We start from the raw sequence: 20,221 nt of genomic DNA, 5'->3' as shown, positions 1-20,221 counted from the left end.
GGGTAGAGGAAAGGAAGCTTACTGGTTACTTTGGGGAAGGACTTCGTGGGTCTCTGAGTGTTCTATAAGCTGACTTGCTATCAATCTCTTCGTCTTACTTAAGCTTTGAGTGTCACATCCCCTTTCCGTGGCATGTTTTGTCTCTGGGCTCCAAACAAGTGCTTACAGGGCAGATTGTCTTGCTTCTCAGAGCTGTTCCCCTCTGTAGGTCCTACCTTTCACTTCTACTCTGCCAGATCAGTTACCTTTTGTTGGTCAGCCTTCTCTTTTCCACTAATGTATTGGCATCTCCTATCAGTTATGTGCCCTCAATCTCTCTCTCCTTGAAGATTTATGCCTTTATTGTTCTTTTAAATGTATTTGGTATCATTTCAGTGGAGTTTCAGAGAGAAGAGGACATAGACACTTGGACTCAACCTACCTGGTTTAACTGCCAGAATGCAATTTTAATCCAAACCAACATACCTCCAAAGCCTTTACTCTTTCCACAATACCATGGACTAAGTCATTCAGCAGAATCCAACAATACCTACAGCACAGATTATTAGTTGCCTACTCTAATATCCTTCCTTCCTTTATTAATAATAAAACCCTTACTTTTTGTCAGCAGGGCACATGGCTACCCAGAATAAAGACTTTCTTTCCCAAACTTCCTTCAACCTAGGTATAGCCAAATGGCTAAATTCTGATCAATGAAATGTAAGTGGAAGGGTTCTCTGGAGCTTCCAGAAAACTTACCTAAGAGATGGCTTGCATCACCTTTTAGCTCCCTTTTTCTTTGTCCCTTCTTTCTTTCTGCTAGCTGAAATGTGGACATTATGGTTGGAGCTTGAGCAGCTACCTTGGACTAGGGTGGAAACCATGTGCCAAAAACGGCAGCTCAGAAAGATAAAAGGAGCACTGGGTCCCTGATGACTTAATGTGACTGCTCTACCAACTTTAGATGGTGGTTCTCCAGATTTCTTTTACATGACAGAGAAGTAAGTCACTATTATTTTAGGGTTTCTGTTCCTTACAATTGAATCTAATTCTAACTGACACAATGCCAGAGTGCATTGTGATATTTCAAAGCGAGTGAAACAGGCTTCCTAGAAAAGGTGATGGAGCAGATGGACTGTAAAGGAAAGTTCTGCTGGATGGGGAAGTGCAGGGACAGGATTTCATGCAGAAACAGTGTGATTAGGGCACAGGGGCACCTCATGAGATGTTTTCAAGGGATAATATGTAGACCAGTCTGGTTGGAGCAGACAAATCATGCAGGAGAGAAGTGGAGATAAGAAGGAAAAAAGTTTGCGGGCAGATTATGGAGGGCCTTGGAAGCTGAACCAAGTTTCGAGGTTGCTTTGAAAGCAATGAAGCCTCTGAAGGTTTTTGAGGTCGAAATTGGATAGGATGTGAGAGAGGGTTAGACTGAAGAATTCCAGAGCCTTCTTCATACCTATATAGGGTTATATGGAGATGAGATGAAGGGAACAGATATGAGTAGAGAGAGAGGAACATGGGTTTGAGAACTCATTTATGGAAACAAGAAGAAAAGAAACCTACAGAGAACCCAGAAAATGAGAGAGAAAAGCAGTCAGATGTTAGGGAAAAGAGGGCAGAAATTGACAGTGAGAAGCCTGTAAATCTTCAGAGGTCTCAACGAAGCTAGATAATATCAGAAATGAGTAAAGGACATTGAATTTGAGGACAAGAAAGTCTCTGGCGACCTCTAACAGAACAATTTTGGCTGAATGTAAAGGTGCACATCGGTCTTCAAAGTGTAACCAGGTGTTAGGAAAATAAAGGTCCTAACATGTCCCATTCATTTGAAAAGGTAGGCAGTGAGAGAAAGGTAAATCGAAAAGCAATGAAAGATCTCCATGGGATCAAGTGAAAGAGTTTTTTTAAGGGAGGAAAGTTAGTCTTTAAAGAGGAAACTATGCATATTGGTGAAGGAAGAGACTTCCACGCTGCCAGGATAAGTGGTACCCGATGGAGCAGGTCTCAGAGGATATAAGAGGGATGGAATTTCCAGCCCAGATAGAGGCTTGAACTTTGGGGTAAAGGGGATAGCACTTCTGAGAAAGACATCTAGAGGAGAGGCAAGAAATGAGGGCTTGGATTTCAAGTCAATCTTTCAGCAACAAATCTTTCATTAGCATCATCAATGCCCTTATGGATCTGACTAGAAATAACAGTCCAATATAGCAATTTCAACCAGTCTCTGAAATAAAAACGGCCATCATTTAGCTTCAGAGTCAAAAATCTCAAAGTTCATAAAATAAAAGAAAGCTATAAATCTCATAATGCTAGCCTCAATTTTCTTGTCTTACAGATACCACCTTAATGAAATTCATTTAGATAAGGGAAAAACAACAACAGAAAGTTTAGCTCATTTACACATTGACATTAGTGCTAGGATAACAGGCAACCCCCAAATATGGACCTGAAAATTAATTACAGGATGAAATTTTAGATATCCATTTGTCAAATAGATCAAATGCCAATACCTACTCAAAGTACAGCGTGAGGTCTGTTGCTAATATTGACTGCTTCAAAAGCTGCATAAGGTCACTGTATTCCTTGGAGGACAAATTAGCAAAGATGTTGTGACCCTGTAATGAGAAAGTAAAAAAGTCACAAAAGACAACATTAAATCTGAGGTTGTTGATTATATGTATCTCCTATATTTAAAAAAAAAGTATGGGCACATGATAAAATCATTTTAAAAATTAATGAAATTTTGTGCAAATACAAACGGATTTTCTGACAAACATAGCAAAGCCAGAAAATGCAATCATTTTGAGGGAGGACTACCAGGGGGGCACTTCATTAATCTTTACCAGACTTTGTTAGTCTTAAATAGAAAACTCTGAAAACATTTAAATTTGTCTCACTGTGGATATGCCTGGCCAACAACTCCGTTTGACTGCCACTTCCTGTGGAATAGCGGAGTGCAGAAGTTGACAAGACATTTGGGAATCTTTCTGACCCGAAAATGAATACTAGTTTTACTAATAAAGACTTAAGTTGGCATTTTGGAAGCACTTGCTATGGCAACAAATGGCTTTAAGGAGGAGAAAAAAACCCCATAGACCAGTGGTTCTCAACTGAGGATGATTTTGGCAATGGAGACTTCTAGCAATGTTTAGAGACATTTTTGATGGTCACACTGGATGGGCATGCCATTGATGGATAGAGGCCTGGGATGCTGCTAAATCTCTTACAATGCACAGGAGAGCCCCCACAACAAAGATTTATCTGGTCAACTCAGCCGAGCTTGAGAAATCCTGTGTTAAATTGTGAAGATACATCCTAATGAGGTATGTGTAGAAGAAGTCCAGTACGTAATTACTGAGTGGCTAGGATGTAGGAGATACTGTTCTTGGCATGGTTCTTGGGATGTTAAGATATTTCCTTAGGAAAACTTGCATCTGTATAACTCCATGCCTTTGGAAAATACCCTTCTTTTCATCAAAATTTGTTTCAGCTACAATATACAGTTCTGCAATGTTTTTAGCATAGTGAAAAAAAAATCCTTGTGTAAAGTGACCGACAATTCACTTAATTTGCTTGAGAGTCAGGGACTTTTCATCTATCGAGTTTTCTTAGCATGAATTATGAACTCATAAACATGTGGCAGGGGAACTGGAGGGGTCTCAAGGCAGCGTTTAGAGCCAGAAGACAGTGCCCAAAGAAGGCGCAGAATCGCGGCCGGAGAATAAACTCTTCTCTGCCTAGAGGTAAATTAATTCTTTCAGGGAACCAGAATATCAATTAGTAAATTAGTTCTTACCAGGCACCAGATGATAATCTCCTTCCCTTAGTTAATTTATCTCATTGGGTGAACCCTCCGTTCCTTAAAGACTAGAGTATATTGGTTCCACCTGGGACAACGTCCAATATTAATAATAATTTTCAAATGAACTCTCCCAGACCCTTAATTCAGCCATTAGGAAGAAGACAAATAACTAAAGGTAGGCCACACCATAATTCTGCCCAGGTTTCTTTGCCTGAGCCTTGCCCCATGGATCAATCACAGGCTGGTGTGCTGGGGCCTGGGAGAAAGTGGGTAGATCTCTGGAGAAGCTCGTCACCTGGATGTAGACACATATCTAGAATCTCTCAGTGAAAGAAATATAGCCTTTTGGAGTAAGTGACAGTCAAAACTATGTGGAATTCAGGAGGGAGTTGGTCTGAATTTGAGGACCTTGATCATTTTGTGAGAGAGTGCATTTTACCAATTTTAAAGGACTTACAGTAACACAACGGACACAATTTATAGCTGATAGAGGTGATAAAGCTAGCCTGATAAGCTTTAATAAAAATAATTTTAAAAACCCAGCTAATTTGCAATCAATGTATTGTTTATATGCAAATTGGCCTTCTACAATGCCTCACGCCTTTGGTCCCCGAGACAGATTTTTTCCCTGAAATATTGCTTCTACTCCTTGTTTAGGGAGGACTAGTATTAATGGAAAGAAAACCGACCGTGGAGGGAGAAAGGTCTGGAGCAACTATGCTCTGGCCTCTGCCTCATTTGAAAAGCGGGGGTGTAATGCCATGTGCATTTTTGCCTTTCTGAAGGGCAGGACAGGAGGGGATGCGGGGAAAGCTCTAGGCCACGACCCACAGGCCAGTTGCTCAAGGCATAGTTCTGTTATTATTGTTCTGCGTTTTCCAGAGACAACCGTGCAGTGGAGGCCAGCCAACGCGTTTTGCTTGTGTGAAGACAAATTCTGAGTTAGCAGGGTTTGTTTTTCCCAAGAGACAAACAAATGACCTTCCGAGAAAACACTAACGCCCTGTTTATTATAATCCCTGTTATCACAAAGGTAGGAGTTTCTGGGTTCCGATGTCAACCCATCATATTGCCCATACAGAAAAGACCATCTGCACCCAACCTCCTCCTGACCCCTCCTCCTTCACAGGGCTCAGCTAAAAACATGGCTTGCATAGGAAAATTCCAGAGCCTTGGAGGCTGGGCTGCTGGATTCTGTCAGAGTTACTGAGAGCCTAACCCTTGATGTTTCATTCCCAACTGAAAATACATCTCCCCCAGTGGGTTTGCTCTTCCCCAGCCGCATCAGGTTCCGGAGTGCTGACTCTCCTTTATGGGGTCGAAGAAGGCTTTCATGATATTGCAAAAGACATGCTTTCTCCAGATAGGCTGGAGGAAAAAAAAAAAAAAAAAACCCTCCATATTTAATGATGCTATTCCAGCGAAGCAGGGCCTTAATGATGATAATAATAATAATTAATGGCACAGCTAGAGAACTGACAAATAATGGGGAACAGATGATCCCTTCTTGGCCTAAAAAAAAAAAAATTCTGTACGCCTGCAGAAAATTAAACAGATCCTTTCCTGGCCATTTAAAACTCAGATGCCTCAGCCAGAGTCCGTTAGTGTTTTTTTCTTTTTCTCCATGGAGAGCTAAAAGTACAAAAGTCCAACTATTTCCAGCTCCTACATTGCCACATGAAACAAAATAAGGCATATGGCTTTAGCCCTGGGTCCCAAGTTTAGCTGCAATTCTCACTTTCTGATTGCTCCCACCAGCGATTTGGGGCTCTTTTATCTTTTATAGCTTTCTCGATTGTGCTAATAAAGTGTAATTTTCTCACCCTGTTTCTACTTCTACCATCTTTTAAAATGGCTTTGAATTTCACAAAGTGAGAATGTTGGGCCACTCGCTATTTCCATCAAGTCGCTCTATACTCCTCCAGCAAGGTAAGCCTGTGCTCTGGTGACAAACTGTAAGTGGTCCCCTCTGTGAAGTGAGTCTGAGAAGTCTCCTTACCAATAATGAAACCCAAATGAATCAGCTCGGGAAGAATTTGAATAAGGTTCTTGGTCAGGCATCTGAAAGAATTTTACAAAGCCACCAAGAAAATAGTTTGGCCTAACAACACTTGTCCTCTTCTCTGTATTTACCTGTGGCACCACAAAGAGAGAGGTAGCAAACATTGTTTTATTGGTTTGTCTGTCAAGAGCATGAACATAACATTAGGTCTGTACCTCACTTTGCAGGATCATCACAGCGTGGTTAAAATGGTGATGCTCCAAGGTAGCAGAAGTTCCGTAGAGCTGGGCCAGAGCAGAGCCGCTCCTGAAAGAGGACAGAAGGGTGAGTGACCAGGACCTTCCACCTGTCAGTGATCCTCCCACCCCAGCTCTTTGGATCAAATTGCTTCTCCTGCTTTGGCAAAGGAACATTAGCATATACATTCTCAGGAAACTGTGTAGTTCACTCATCGGTGAAGTAAATTATTTCAAAAACCTTCTGTGTGTTGGACTAGAGTCTATGGATGATACAACAGTAAATAAGACGCAGTCCACGTTGCTAAGGAAGATGAGGTGTGGTCATAAGGGAAAATAATGCACATAACACAAATGCCATAGACAGTGTTCCAGGTCCAATCAAAGGGCTGCGGATGATCTGAGGACCGAAGATATAAATTCTAGCTCAGGGGATCAGGGTACACTTTGTGAATAAACCTTATGTATCTTCTGAGTGTCCAGAACAACTAATTGTCTTATACTAAATGTATTTGACTCTCCATGGGAAAAGCTCTTGGGAATATTAGGCACAGCCCATTTAACCACTTTACATGCATGGCTGACAAATTTTTACTATGGTTTCCCAGCCCAGAGTCCCATTATATCTCAGGTTAGAACTCTGGAAGGTTCCCTGGATTTGGAACCAGACCCCAGCTCTTGGCAATAGCTTTGGATAATTTCTTGGGTGCTTTAAGACTCAGCTTCTTTGTCTCTAAAATTATGATAATGCTATCTACCTCCTGTTATTTATGAAAACAAAATAAAATAAAATATTTGAAAGTGCCTATCATAATGCATGACATGTAGTAGACTGCAGTGTACTAAATCAATTAAAATCCATATATATTTCCATTTAAGAATGGAAAATGTTAATTGATACTTGAAAAAATTATTTTGAGTTATCCGTAAATTTTGCTTATTGTTAATTCTCAACAATATTAGTTCAGCAACGTGTTCATTGGAAATGTCCAAGTGTGCTCATTTCCAGCTCTTGTGGATTAGGAATTAGAACATCTCAAGAGTCAAGAGAGATCCAGAGAATCCTATAGTTTAAAAGGCAGTGCTGAGACTCTGACTAATGACCCATCCAGGTCCTTGTATTCTTTCTTACTCATTCCAGGGAGTTGGGACATTAAAAGCAATTTGGCTTTTATTTGGAAACGCTAGGGATTGACAGCACACAGTCTGTCTTGCTCATAAGAAGAGCAAGAACTGCATTTATGTGCAATGTGAAGGATTTTGATCATAAGCTGCCCTCCACCTCCACTGTGAAGCAGCCCAAGATCACAGCCAGATCAGGAGTCCAGGGACCTGTGTTCCTTGGACAGCCTCAGAGCTGACCACATGTTGGGGGAAACACAGGGTTCCATAGGGATTATTATGAATAGAGTTGGTAAGGAGGGAGCTAGATTTTCATTGGGTATGTGTTATTTCTTTAAGTCTTACCTTAATCTATACCATTTAATAAGTGCAAATTTGTAGGCTAATCTTAGTAATCAGTGATTAATTAATATTTAATTATAGTTACTGTTTTCTATCAGAGTTCATTTTTATTAAAATACATTTGTCAAGGTGTACACTGTATGCCTTTATTTTGGTTTTTGAAATTCTAGGATGTTTTATGTGCGAATCATATCCAATTGCCTGGTGCATGGAATAGTTGCTTAAATATTAGCTGCTTGGCTAATAAGTTTACAGTGGTATGGCTAGAAATGAGAGTTTGAATTAGAAGGTTCAGTAATAAATGTGTTAGCACATTTTGTGATAATGTCATTAATAATAATAACTATCATGAGAACTTACCTATTATACACTAGGCAATATATTAACAATTTAATACATCATTTCATTTTTGTCCTAACAACAACCATGAAATAGGTGTTATTTTTCTCATTTTATAGATGAGGAAACCAAGGCTCAGAAAAGTTACACAACTTTTCCAAGGTCACACAGCTGACAGGTACCAGTTCTGGACTGGAATCCAAGTTTGTAAGTTTCTTCTCACTACATCATGAGAAAGATAACTTTCTCATTTCTGCTACTGAGTCTCCATTTTTGCCAAGCTGGTTATCATCAATGAAAAAAGATTTCAAAATTTAATGCAGAATTCTACTTGTATACCAACTGCTAACCACAGGCTCAGATTCCTGTGATTTGTTTCTATTAAATAGCCATGCCCAGATGCCCCTCACTTAGTGGTGTGAAACCTGATAACAGAGTCACTGATATAAGATAAGGTCACAGTACAAAATATTATTTCATCCTTTATCATGTTGGTTTAGCAGACCTCACAAAAGTTAAATAAGCTGGATGATCACAAATTACTTTATACTGTCTTTTTTCAGGATGAGTAGGAAGTTTCCTCCCTTAACCAGGGGGTACTTTATAACAAATATTACCCTCACACAGTACTGAGTTAATCACAAATATATGTAGATTTTGCAGCTGAACCACACTAAAGCTACAAAAGTGCAGGAAGACATTGTGATTCATTCATTCGCTCACCCAACAAGTAATGATGATTCTTACAAAGCCAGGCTATGGGCATGTGGAATACAAAGATAAATAAGAACTTCTACCCTCAGGAAGCTCACAGTCCCCTATAATTGTGTAGGAGACATTCTCTTATTAGACTTGCCCTAAAAATGCTCCCCTTTCTGCAAGCAAGGTGTCGTTTTTAGGCGTTCATAGAACAAAGTATGGTACTAAACCTACTTTCAGTTTTCTAGAGTAAAATAGAAGCAAGAATGTTTCCATTTCCATATGGATCCTTTGTTTACACTATTAGATTTGGTCTTTGTTAGTTTTTCTAAGACTGCAAAACCCCTTGGTGCTTTTGCTCTCAGGTCAAGTCTCACTGAGGATGTTGCCTATACCCGCCACTGCACTCAAACATGCTATGAACCTCCTAGGGGCGCAGGAATGAAGCCCACAGACACTAAACTTGATGTAAATGGCAAAAATTAAAATGTATCTCTTAGGATATACCTTATCAAAAAGTAGGCTACAGAATACTAGTTCTTTGGAATATTAAATGGCATATAGGCAGAAATGAAAAAGGTCCCATGGTCAAATACATTTGGAAAATGCTGGGTTTAAAAAGTTAAACTGTTTTATTATTGTCAGATTTCCCAATGGTATCGATATGTGAAAATATATGGTGATTTTGCAGGTGGGGAATGTAATATGCAATATTAACCAATTTTACTTTAGCATAAAACCATTTTTTGAAAGAGGCCATGTCTTTCATGTAATATATTTTGTGTAAAGGTATACTTCCAGTTTTTCATGTAAAATATGAGAAAGATACCCAAATCAATTGCATGTGGAAAAAATGAACTTTAGTGCCAGCCCTCACTTTAATTGTCTGTAGGAAGTATATCCATCACAGAAGAGCTGTGGGGCACATACTGTTAAGTATGAAAATATCACATATCCAAATTGTGGAGTTATATATATCTCCAACTTGCGGATATCCACATTATATATCCAAATTCCACAAGCACAGGAATATTTATACATATGGTTGTTCATGATGCTCATTATTGATTAGGTCATCCCAACGACATACTAAAGTTTTCCATTTTTGGACAGGTGACACACCAAGGGAGACTTATTAAAAAGAAAAGTCAAAGTGAAAATTCTTTCTCTACAGGCCACTCAGCACTTTGCACAGGAACCAAAAAATAAATGTGCAAAAATGTGCATAAGTTTGCTAGGTATGCATATTCTTTGGAAGAGAGATGTAATGGGAGTGTGTGGCCGTGGCTTATGGGAAAGTTTTAGAAGGAAAACTATGAAAGGTAATTAGGAAATTGAGAATTGCTGGGAGGTAGTGAGGAATGGGATTAGGCTGTCACGGCAGATTAATGTGCCCCAGGATTTCACTTCTGGGACCTGGCCGAAAGCGACAAGATGGGTTTTCATTCCCAATAAATGAGTATAAGAGATTATGCTAGAAATGAATAGAAGAAGTCTCCTAGGAGAATATACTACAAAGCTGCTTGGTACTGATATTTAATCATCGGGGGCAGCTGTAATGGAGAGGGGGATGAGTGGGAAAGGCTGTCCCTGGAGAAAACAGGAGAGAGGTGTTCACAGAGCAATTGCCAAGCATGGTGGGATGGCGGCCCTCTCTACCTATTGATCATTCGTTGCACGTGCTCCAATACTTAAAAATTAAGAATAAAATATGAAAATGCAAAGGTTCACTCATCAGAAAGGCTAAGAGAATAAATCATATTGTGCTATAACTAAAGTCACAACTTTTTATTGTAGAGGCATTTTGCATTTTATATAGTAATTTGTCCCCTGCTAAATGTCTCCTGTTTCTTTTATGGCCTTATATATGAATAAAAGGTACTGTATGCTTTGCCACATAATAATTGGTGCATTTAAATCCCATTTCCAAATCACTTGAAAGGTTGGAATTATACTGTGAATACTTTAAGGGAAGGGGCTGTTTGTTATACTTCTTTATTTCTCCCCCAGTGCCTAGCACGGAGGTTTGCACAAGAAAAGTACTCAATTATTGTGGAAAAACAAAGGAAATAAGGATTAGATTTCTTCATAAGGCTTTTCTAAACAGTGGCACACTTACTGAAAAAGTCTTTTTTTAATCAATAAAAAACTAATTCCTTCCCCATGATGTCAGAAGTTCTCTTCCCGTATTCCTGTTGAAGGAAATTTTAACTGAGGGTGGGTGGTGAGGGCATTTGGTATCCTAAGTTCAGAAGTGACTCTCTTAGGTAGAAGTAGGGCTGAGGGACAACACGTGAGCTAGTAAATTGTATACAAGATTAATTGTCTCAAGGAAACACGTCAGACTGTCTTGGAACAGGTAGATTTGACCATGTGGCATGAGGATGCAAAAAAAAAAAAAAAGACTTCTAGTATCATTAACTAATACTATCTCATATGTTGAAAGTTGTTTAATCTCACATCAATCACTTGAGACTTGGGGACCTTAGTTTCCATCTTTGTAAAATTAAGGTGTTGAAACATGACTACCAAGGTCTAGTTCAGTTCTATGATATTTTATGGTTCCATGTCTTGATTTGCTGGATGTCAAAGCATATTTCAGTTTCCCAGAGCTCACATATATGGCAAGTCAACAAACTGGAAGCTCAAAGGCCTCAAGTAAACATTACAAAGTCACAAAAGACAGGATGATGCAGTGGTTAAAGAATGGCTTTTGGAATCAGATAGCCCGGGTCCGAATACCATTCTGGGTATATGAATTTGGGCAAGTTAATTACTTTCCTGAGGCTCAGGCCCTCTCCATAAAATGGAGACAAAAATATTTACCCTACACGGATATTGGTGAGCACTGGAGGTAGGAAACAACAAACACATGGTAGTTCTCTCGGTCTCAGGGACTGTTAGTTGCAAAGAACAGAAATCAGTTAGAAGCAGCTTCACTGAAGAGAAGGTTGATTAAAGGATAAAAGGAACTCTGACAGCACCCAATTATCACAAGTGTGGCTGGGTCTCCTGGAAAGGGAGGAGAGATGTGGAAAGCGGGGATCAAGTCTGCTTTTTGTCTTTCTCTAAGGTTGTACAATCTCTTCTTTCTGTTTCTCCCCGAATATCTACTTCTTCTTCTCTTCTCTGCAGATTCCCTTTCTTGTTTCTGTTTGCTACGTGCTACGGTCATCATGACTTTCCCAAAATGGCAGCCTACAGCTCCCAAGTCTCTGTGGATCTGCAGCCTGGATCTCAACAGCTGACTCAATATCATGGTAATCCAACTCCAAATTCCTGGCAGATAAAATATGATTAGCTGGGTTTTAATCAGGTGTGTATTCTTGGTCCAAAGAGCTGAGAGGTCAACGCAAGGAGGGCCACCACTCTCAATGTGACACACAGGCTTTCTCTGGGAAGGCACAGTGGTATCTCAGGATAAATATTGGGCACTTGGCTCTTAAAAAGAACCCTCAAGGTGCCCAGCCTTGTTTTATGACTATAATTCGAATACACTTATCTCTTATTTACGCCTAAGTGGCAAAATGGTAGAGGGCTAGAGAGAGCATGCTAAAGGAAGATACACTGACAATGATGCCATTGACCTACCAGAGAGAGGCATCCTAAAAAAATAATGAAATGCAGACACAGAAACCCAAACATAAGGAATTGTCAGACCCTATAATGAAAGTACACTCTGTTTATGCTTCAGTAGGCCCCAGGGACACTATTGTCTTTAGTACAACATCAAACTATGTGTATAAAAACTATGTTTTATAATAACCTATAAAAGATTATACTTGCTTAAGAAATCAGGAAACCTTCTTGAAAAGCTGTATTAAAATAGTTAAATCCGTTAAAACAAAATCTCATCCATTTATCCATTCATCATTCATTCACTCATCAAACATTCTTTGTGTGTTTCTGATGCTCCTGTTATTGCTATACATCACAGGTACTCAAGAAAAAGGAAAGGCACACCTGTAAATCAGCAATTAAAATGTAGTGAGATGCATACTTCTGTAAAAGCATAGGGCATATGTGAGCATAGCAAATCAACCAGGGGATGGTACCCCGGGGATAAAACCCAGAGGAATTTTGAGGAAAGGAGAAGAAAGGCATTCCAGGTAAGGGAAGCAGCATACCAGGGCACAGAGAGCTGTAACTAACTGCCCCCCCCCCCTTGAGCACTCCAATAGCCCCTGTGTCTGGAATGCTGATGCAAAGATGGAGGGGAGGGAGGAGTGGGCGCTGGGCCAGGACAATGGGCAGGAGCCAGATAGAAAAGGAGCTTTGAGGGCTACACTAAGCAATTTGAATATTATCCTGAAAGTCACAGGAGGTCAGTGAATGTCTTTCAGGCAGGAGAGTGATCTAGCGAGCTTTGTGAATTACAAAGATTATTCTGGAGTGCCAGGAGGGGGAAGACCAGAAGAGGGAAGTTGGGCTGCTTGTGGTAGCAATTCAGAACGGATGCAAAGAAGCAGCAGTTCCAGTAAGAAGGCAGAGATGTGGACTTTGAGGGGTGCTAAGGAGAAGCAGCTCTGGGTGTCTTGTGGATTTCAGGTGCCGCCATTCACTGAGATAGAGGAAAAGGGATAGGGAAAGACTGATTCTGAGGTGAGAGGGGGACTCTCAGAAGGAGGGAGTGGCAAAACGTGCCTTTAGGCAAGCAGGGCCAACAAAGATGGACAAGAAGTGTCCATTGGCTTTGGGAAAGGGGCCCATTGGTGGCCTCACCTGGTAAGGCAGAACTGGAACCCATGTGGAAGGCAGGGGCTGAGGAAGTGAAGACAATGGACAACTCTCCAAGAGGACTGACTGGGAAGGAAGGGAGAGAAAGAGAGCAGAAGCTGGAGGGAGAAGTGGGGACTGAGGTGGGCTTCTTCAAGATGGGGGAGAATGGTTCCCATTAACAGGACGCTGAGCACTAGTAGGAAAGAGGAGGAGGCACAAGGCAGAGAGAGGGAGATTGATGGAGTGGGGTCCTGCAGGAGGGGCAAGGAAGGCATCCCAAGCTGAGGTGGAGGGATTAGCCTCAGACAGGAGGCAGCACGGCCCCTTGGCTGAGATAGGAGGGAAGGATGAAAGGATGGGGCCAGACAGATAAGTTTCTACATGGCAGGGGAGGAAATTGAGGGAGTGCTCAATTGATGGCCTCAATTTTCTCGGTGAAGGAGGAGGCAAGGTGATCTGCTGAGTGGTGCGGGGGTGGTGGCGGACAGGAGGTGGTTTAGGAAGGGAGAACCGTTCGGTACATATAACTGCTAAGAGTGAGGGGGGACAGAGCTGGCCAGGGATGCAGAAAGATCAGTGGGGAACACAGAGCCGCCAGCTGAGTTGGGACAATATATATTTCTATGTCTCAGACTCTCACAACTGTGACATTTTCTCCCAAAGCCTTTAAAAGTCTAGGTGGAGTTGCAAGAAATCGAAACGTTTGATTGAGCTGGGGCTGAGTTTTTGCAGAGTAGATGTCATAAGAGGTTAAGAGAGTCAAGAAATCATAGGATACTGAGAAGAGAGGGTTCAAGGGATGAGCTATAATAGGATCCAGGCTGCCTAGAGAAGTGTATAAAATAAAAATTCATCTGCTGGATCAGGAATAAAAGCAGGCTGCCAGGACTCCAAGGCCTCCCTAGGTAGATGTTCAAGGAACAAAGTGAGTGGTGTGCTGTTGAAACACAGTGGGCCGTTGACATTCAGATTATGGAGGGAGAGAGACCCGTTTGGGGGCTTTGAAATCGGTCATCTGATGGTTCATCTTGCCTCTTTGTTGAAGCCTTCCTTAACTTCTCCATCCCCAAACTTTTTGCTCTAGAGTCTGAACCCACATATCATTTTGTTTACAAACAGTATAAGGACCGTTAAAACTGGGCCCTTAATATCAGTTGGGAGATTGGGGTTTTGGTCTTATTTCCAGCACCCATAAATTCTATAACCTTGGCCACAGCGTTAGCCAGTGAGCAATGGTTATCTTGACCCGTCAAACTTGCTTAGGGGCAGATTATTCCGTCTGTGCACGTCATGTGTTGCACATCCCCAGTCCTGATGCCACCTTTGTTCCCCATCTTTCTGTGGGAGGAGGGACGAGAGCAGCAGAGACCGTATTCCTCATGTCGCTTTATTTCACTGCAGTTTATACTATACCCACTATTAAAGAGCCTGCAAGAGATTCTATTGGGTGAAGAAAGATATTTCGCTTCATAAAATTTCCTAAGACCACTTTTATTTTAATAGTCTCAAAAGCTGATTTTGAGAGTAGCAAGTCCAAGATGCTTATAATGCCGTGAAGGCAAATATTCTGGGAGGGAAAAAAAAATAGGCCCTTTAAAATCTGAGCTTTGTTATCTGACTGAGGTCAACAGAGACAGACCAAATCAACAAGCATGACATGAAGGGCAAATTTGCAATTAAAAGAAGAATAGGGAATTATAAAGATGGATGAGCCCCATGACATGCACACCCAAGCCTGCGTGGCCTTGGCCTCGGATGCCAGAAATTAATGCTTTACTCTTTAGCACTCGTCACCTTTGGCTCCAAACAGAAAGGCAAATGCATTAAAATAACAACAATTAGAACACTTACTTAGCTTGGAAGGCATTGTTGGTTCCCCTGTGGTCGAGGTCATGACACAGGCATCCCACAATCACCGCTAAAATTTCCACCTCGGTCAGAATCTCTTGAAACCCTGCGGTCTGGGAAGAGGGGAAAAATGGCAACAGTCACTCTTTGGGGCAGGGAGGATGGATAAGGTCCGTCCGCTGAGCAACAATCAGCTCTGTTTTCATACCCACATCATTTAAGGAGATGATTAACTGCCACCCCCTTAGATGACAGTCAGTTGGGTGGTCAGTTGCACAGCTTAAGGTCCCCACAGTGATGAATTAGCTGGCTGTCACGGGGGCCCACACTGGCACACCAGGACAAAGTTCAGACTATTCCCTTCTTAGAGAAGAGGCCGCCCTATCCAGATACAGTGACAGTTTGGCAGAGGCTCAGAGCAAAATGTGTTTTGTGAGTCTACATGGCAACAATGAGTATCTCGTGGTAGGAAGGAGGAAAGAGGACTGTGAATTTAGAAGTGAATGCTATAATCCACCAGATCCCACTCAAAACGAAGGCGGGCAAGAGAAAACATGTTATATATGGGTTAAAAGAAGCAATTTAGAGGTACTCAAATTGCTACATGAAAATATTCTAGACGTTCTCTTGTGAAGACCTTAATTCATATTAGCTTGGAGGACAGATTAAATTCATACAGATAATAAGGCAGGGTACGTCTTGAAAACTAGGATTTGGCAGAGGATTAGGCAACAACAGATTGAGGATCACATGGAGAATCTTTTTACATAGAATCCTTTTTTTTTATTAGCTTCTGGGGCACGCTCATGGAACGTACAAGGCTCCATGTGAGATCTTTGGAGAGCAGTGATGTAATTACAGAACCAAGGTTCGTTGGTTCCTACTGTCCTTCGGTTAGTTTAGAAGAGGAGGAAGTGAGCCTCTGGAAACACAAGCCTGTGCATTTTCTTGACCCCAAGCCTGTCTTCCCCCTTTTTCTTAGTTAAGTCTCCCATTTCAGTATTTATTAAAATCTGTATCGGCAGGCAGGAGGAGGGGAAAGTGGGGTTCAAATTGCTTTCTTTTTCATGTACATTTTTCCCCAAACTGAGGACCACTAGATGATAGAATCCGTTAAGGTTAAGTCACTTCTTTTAGAGCAATGGAAACTTTGTTTTTTGATTAGTTACATTTTTATTGCAGAAATAACTGAATAGTAAGTGTCTGTATTGACAATTTTATTTTTTAAAATTAAGTTGGGTCCCCTGCTACATTTAGAAATAAAAAGAGAAATACACATGAACACAGGAATGTTAGTAAATTGTCGGGGGTGGGGTGGAGAGAACTGAAAAAGCCCGTATCAAAGCTGTGTGTGCCCCTTCATTTTAAAATTTGGGGTTGGCTGTTCATTTTAAGTTAAGTTTGCTTTACTTGAAGTATGACCTGGATAGTTAAAACACAAAAATCAAATCATGGTAAGAGGCTTAGGATCAAAAACCGTAGTCTCTCATCCTCCCGCTTTCCTGATTCCCAAAGGCACCTCATCTTCCCCTAATTTGGTAGTTAATTTCTACCATATCTCTACATAGTGTGTCCATATTATTAGCACTTGGCCATCCATCAAGTGCTTATGTAGTCTTCCTCTGTGCTGACACTGTCCTAAGAGCTCTACAACCGTTTAACCCACGGCATTGTCAGCACAGCCCTGTGAGGTAGGAACCACCCTTATCCCAGGTAGAGAGCAGGGAATTGGGGCCCACAGAAACTAAGTCATGCGCCCAAGGGCTCACAGCTAGTAAGTGGCAGAGGTGGGCAAATTCCCAGCACCCAGGTGCCAGAGTTCACCCTTAAACACTGATGTCTTGTGACGGGTGAGAATGATCTTCTCTTCCTTCCCTCCCTCCTCTCACACCTACGATGCAATCCAGACCCACACTCTATAAATATTCACTACTGAGCCAACTCGTTATGTGAGGCTTGTTTCCTTTCTGATGTAAATGTTTTTATTTCCTGGAGTTCAGATTTCTTTGAACATCCAAGTCTTCTCACATCCTACACAGCCCCCCAAGGGGGCCACACCATTTCTTCCATGCCTTCCTGTCCTGAGGACTCCCTGCTGCAGCCTGCTCCTGCTCTTTGGTCTGGATTCTCTGCGGGCAGCCAGCTTTCCTCCCCTGGGGTTGACCTCCAGCCTCCTGCATCCCACCCTCTCTTCTTCTTCATTTCCTCCCTGATTTCGCAGGAGCACATCTGCCCGTGAGAAAGGGTGTTAACTGTGCATTAACTTTTGAGGCTTTGCATGATTGAAAATGTCTTTATTCTTCTATTTGGTTGTTAGCTTCCCCTACATTCAAGGTTGCAACATTTCCACTCAGAATTTTGAAAGACTGCTCTATTGTTTTCTAACTTTTGAAGCTGTTTTTGAGAAGTATATCCGATTCTTATTCCTAACAGTAGATACTCTTTGATTTTTCTCTCTCAGAATCCTCTATCTCTGGGTTTTGGCAATTTCACAAAGATATGGTTTAGTTTGGGATTTTTTTCCCATCGTTTTGCTTGGTGAGGCTTAACAGCCTGGAGGCTCATTTTCTTCAGTACGTTTTGTAATCTTATTTTTTTTAAAAAATAATTTCCTTTCACTACTTTTTGGGTCCTATTGGAATGGAACTCCAGTTGGTTGGACATTGGACTTCCTGTATTGATTTCTTTATATTCTTGCCTTTTCTTTCCCATTTGCTCATATTGACTTTTCCCTTTTACTTTCCAGGAGTAATATTTTCAATTTATAAGCATTTTCTTACCCGTTGCTTCTTTTCTCATAGCATGCTATTCTTCTTTCATAGATGCAGTATCATCTCATCTTTTTAAGATAATAATTATAATTCCTCTGAAATTCTCTTCTGCTCCTTGATTGCCTATTTCCTCCGAACTCCTTTTCTCTGTGTTTGCTTGTTTCCCGCAAATGCCTGATATCCTTGAGTGTTTACTCATGTAAGAGTAAAATGCTCACCACCCACCAGTGTGTGGGAATGGTGTCTGTAGATTGCTGGGCCTTGCCGCACGGTGAGCAGATAGCCAGCTGCTCTTTTGTTGGAGATCCCTAAATGTCCGTTTCTAGACTCATTTTCTCTGGACTTCCCAGTCTCTTGCTTGGAAATGGTGTAAACGTGTGTTGGCATTTTGAGAAAAGAGAATTGTATCTTCTCATCTTTGAAAATGTAGACTTTCACTTCGTTTTCTCATTTTCAGGGTGTACCTCACCCTAACTTTTCTTTTGCTGGTGTCCCCAAGTCTCAGGTTTATTCTCTCCAGCAAATATTCTGGTTTTCTGCATATTTGAGAAGAAGCCTTCTGACTACATGGAGAACGGTGGAGATGTGGGGACTCAGAGTTTTCATCACCCCCTCATTCCACTTCACCCCATTTTAAAATTTTTTTCTGATGCCTCCAGTTCCTGAGCCTTAGCAGGTTCCCAGGGGGATGTTTCTCATGTGTACCACTTCCTCTGGCCCCTCACCTCAAACACACTTGGGTTAGATCTTCCTATTCTCTGGTAAGCTATGAGCCATCCCCTCTCCATTTTCTGCCTTCATATACCATGGTTCCATAATATATGGAATGCGTATCCCTTTTTTGTTCTTCTTGCTATTTTTGGAGTGATTTCAAAAGGAGGAGTATAAAGGTCCGTATCCATCATCTCTGTCATCTTGAAACTATAAGTCAACTTTGTTGGGTTTGGATCTTGCTAATAATAAGTAAATCCTGAATGTCTATCAAGTATGAAATAATTATCCAGAATACTGTTGAAATCAATGCTATAAAAAAAAAAACAATAGAACTGCACTAAAATCTACAGAGGTTTTGCCTGTGAAAATGTTATTGATTAGAATGAGCTGATAAATTAGAATAGTAAAAATAGGGATAATGTTAAAATAAGATAATTAGACTAGAAATTTAATTAGAAGTTGAAACCTAATGCCTCTAATAGACACAAGATCAAAATCCTGAGTTAGTTTTAAGCCATCAGTTATCACCTGTTATATAATATGATGGAATATACTTTACTATAATGTACTATGCAGCCCATCTCCTCCCTCTGCCTCCCTCACCTCTTTCCTGGGAATCCACATCTAGATCTTAAACTATTTGGATCATAGATACTTTCGAGAATTTTTTTTTTTTTTTTTTTTTTTTTTTTTTTTTTACTTTTGAGAATTTGGTAAGAATCTTGGCCCCTCTTCCCAGAAATTATTCTGTAACTTTACGGTGTTCAAAGACCATGGAGCCCACCTCTAGATCCTCAGAATAAAGAATCCCTAAAAAAAAAAAAAAGAAAGAAAGAAAAGAATCCCTGAAGTACAGCACACTCACAGTCATGCAGCACATATTTACCTCTCTCAACTGTGATACCTGAATTACTGAAGCAGCACCTCTCTCTTGACTGTGATTTAAAGCTGTCTGGTAAATTGTTTCTGAGAATCATCAGGCTTGAAAAGTGTCCACCTGCCATTAAGTGTCCGCTTGCCCCTCCCCCACACATCCATCTTCCTTCAAGCCCTCTCCATTCAGACCTACACTTGCCCACGTGGAGGAGAAAAAGTCAACTGCTGAGGACGAGACACTTTCAAAAGAAAACACAGTGACGGGGAAAGTGTATTTCAATGTATTTATCCCATGTCTGTCTCTATTTTATTCTTTTATTTTCAAATACAATTTTATCTTTTCTGTTCCTGACCCAATAATTATGGGTTTTATTGACCTTTACATTTATCTATTTTCTCACCTATATTCCCTCATAGTCCATATAAAAAGCATAAAGCAATGAATACAATATATCTAAGCAAAGACGGTCAACGCATATAGGCATAGTTCTCATATCACCCTTTCCAGAAAAGCCTGTGACTACCCTCTGATCAGGCTTCCAGTGATAGTCCTTTCTTGGCCTTTAACATATGCTGGGATAATCCTACTCCCAGGCCAGAGCATATAACCACCAGAATCCAAAGAACCCAGACATTAGATTGATTCACAGGGCACCCTAGGCTACCCAGTAATTTGCTATCATCTGGTCAACATAAAATTTAAACCAGCTAGGATATACTACCATTTCCAAGCTGACCCCATACAATACTAGTGAATGGAGAAAATCAT

General features: G+C 40.9%; 1 protein-coding gene across 8 annotated transcripts in view; it reads right to left on the bottom strand.

Moving 5' to 3' along the window:
• The window catches only part of PDE11A (phosphodiesterase 11A), a 405,439-nt gene that overhangs the window by 60,641 nt on the left and 324,577 nt on the right, over positions 1-20,221 (bottom strand). For all 8 annotated transcript variants that reach the window (XR_012023877.1, XR_012023878.1, XM_072811251.1 and 5 more), the window contains 3 exons: positions 15,095-15,204; positions 6,002-6,092; positions 2,497-2,597 (listed from right to left, as the gene is read on the bottom strand). Coding sequence is in view for 6 of the 8 variants with exons in the window: in XM_072811251.1 (XP_072667352.1) it covers positions 2,497-2,597; positions 6,002-6,092; positions 15,095-15,204 (302 nt within the window). In the remaining 2 variants the exon portion in view is untranslated. The remainder of the gene's footprint in view (positions 1-2,496; positions 2,598-6,001; positions 6,093-15,094; positions 15,205-20,221) is intronic.

Source organism: Canis lupus, chromosome 34, assembly GCF_048164855.1.
Source record: "Canis lupus baileyi chromosome 34, mCanLup2.hap1, whole genome shotgun sequence".
Classification (NCBI taxonomy): Eukaryota; Metazoa; Chordata; class Mammalia; order Carnivora; family Canidae; genus Canis; species Canis lupus.
Note: the sequence above shows the minus strand (reverse complement) of the source record. Positions and strands in the feature narration are given on the sequence as shown.